Source organism: Helianthus annuus, chromosome 13 (genome assembly GCF_002127325.2).
Source record: "Helianthus annuus cultivar XRQ/B chromosome 13, HanXRQr2.0-SUNRISE, whole genome shotgun sequence".
Classification (NCBI taxonomy): Eukaryota; Viridiplantae; Streptophyta; class Magnoliopsida; order Asterales; family Asteraceae; genus Helianthus; species Helianthus annuus.
The window spans coordinates 128,033,961-128,036,191 of record NC_035445.2 but is presented as its reverse complement, the minus strand read 5'-3'; the positions used below and the strand labels follow the sequence as shown (position 1 = coordinate 128,036,191).

The window sequence follows — 2,231 nt, the reverse complement described above, 5'->3', positions numbered from 1 at the left end:
CCTGATTTTCTCCCTCATTAAATCTGTCATGCTCCTTTCCTTAACAAGTTACACCATATTGATACGAAATACTGTTGATGTGAGCTATTCTTACATCCTCAACAAAGTTTTAACCTTCAAAGCTTTGATCGCTCATTCATTTTCATCTTTTGTAACTCTAATGAAATATGGTCAACAATTTTTTGGATGAATCTAGCTTCGTACCTGTGTAATTAAGAAGAGAAGATTTAGTAAGCTTGCTTAAAATCAACCACGAGCGATTAGTTTCAATCTATACATAACAAGTTTGAAAACAGATTGTAAACACTTAAATAAAAGAATATGAGAAATTACCCATCACATGTGTTCCATAAGTGCCATCCAGACACATTGGCTGCTTCTTTTAGAGCTCCTTTCCATTTCTTAGCAGAGTTATTCTCTCCATGTTTTTCAAAGGCCTTTCCAACCGTCCCAGTTAGTTTGCTGATTTCAGAGGGTTCCACATCAAAAAAGATCGGGTAAACTACATGCTTGCCATTCGTCTTATTGCACTCCATAATATTTACAAGCTCGTCAAGGCACCATGATGAAGACGCATAATTCTTGGAATAAACAATGATGTAGAACTTTGAGTCTTTAATGGATCTGATGTGCTCATCACTGATCTTCCTTCCTTTCTTGATTTCGTCATCATCTTTGTAAGTTCGAATGTTTCTAAGTTGAAGAGCAAAATAGAGATGATCAACGAAGCTTTTACGGGTTTCGCCTTGAAAACTCAAAAACACGTCATATGTGAAGCTCTTGTGAGTGGATGAAGTTGAAGACGCCATTACTTACAGATATGATCTAAGTCCTATGTAACCAAAGTACTTGTAGAGGGAAGTTTACAAGAAATGATTGAAAAAATAGTTGGATGCGATGAATAACCCTTGACTCCTCGAGAGCGTATATATACTAAGAGCATCTCCAATAGGAGGATTTGTTGGTGTTTTTAGGGAGAGAGAAAGTGATGTGGAGGAGAGAGAGAGTGATGTGGAGGAGAGAGGGTGTAGAGATGTTTGTGGTGAAGAATGAGAAAAAATGGAGAGAGAAAAGTTATGTGAGTGTAGAGAGGAGAGAGGAGAGAGAAGAGAGGAGAGAGAAGAAGAAATGTGTTTGTGAGAGGGGCAAGTGAGAGAAAGATGGGGATTGGTTGGGCAAGTGCCACCTTGGCATTAGAAAAAATATGAAAAAACATCTCTTATTGGAGATGCTCTAAGAAAACAATGATTCAAGCATTGTTAATGTAAACATGTTGGGTTAATTAATTCGGGGAAAACTAGAGAATTAATTAGAAGGAAAAAACCAATTCCCATCTTAGACCGTGGGGTATGGTGAGGTGGGGGTTTGGGTCATGGGTTGACACGTGTAATTTCAAAACTCAATTCAAAAACCCACCTTTGGATGGGGTATGGTGGGCGTGGCTTGGCTGGCGTGGCCAAGCCACATCAGTTTTTTTAATATATATATATATAGAGAGAGAGAGAGAGAGGAAGGTTAACGTACGTTACGGCTTAACGTACATCACGTACGACAGGTAATTACGCACGTTCATTTTAAAATCACGCACGTTGACGGGTGGTCCATTGGACAACCCTTAATGATGTTAAAAGACGAATTTATCCTTCACTTGATCGTGTAATTACCTTGAATTAGATAACTACGAATGCTTATGTTTCAGGTACAGTTCGGGGGCTAAAAAGGAATAAAACGCAGCTTTGGAAGGTTTGGAGATGAACGGGTCGTGCATGGAATGAAAGAAGAAACAAAACCCAACATTTAGGGCTCCACCGTAAATTACGGTGGCCACCGTAATTTACGGTGGCTCTGAAACTTGCATTCTCCTGCCGTAACTCAGTAGACATTCACCGTAACAAGTTGGAGTCCACCGTAATTTAAGGTGGAGACCGTAAATTACGGTGGAGGCTGCGAGGAAAACATAACTGCCTCAATTAAACAGTTTTTGGGGTGCCTTTTCACATTATCTCATTATTGGACGTTTTCTTGGCATCTTGGGGGCGATTTTGGCTGGTTCTACCTTGTTGGAAACAATTCTAAACATTTGGTTCTTGTTTTTGATTTGTATGAACTTGAATTTGGATGTTATGATGATCAACCGAACAATGTCCGGCTAAACTTGTAGTGATTATCTTAGGTGAAGGTTTCTCTAAACTCTTGTGTGTTTGTTCCTTTATTTCTAGAATGGTAACATT

The 2,231-nt window shown here is 39.1% G+C and overlaps 1 protein-coding gene across 1 annotated transcript; it reads right to left on the bottom strand.

Moving 5' to 3' along the window:
• Positions 1 to 329: 329 nt before the first annotated feature.
• On the bottom strand, positions 330 to 809 carry LOC110901660 (disease resistance protein RUN1-like). Its single transcript, XM_022148470.1, has one exon. The coding sequence runs from the start codon at positions 807 to 809 to the stop codon at positions 330 to 332; it is 480 nt and encodes a 159-aa protein (XP_022004162.1).
• Positions 810 to 2,231: the final 1,422 nt, after the last annotated feature.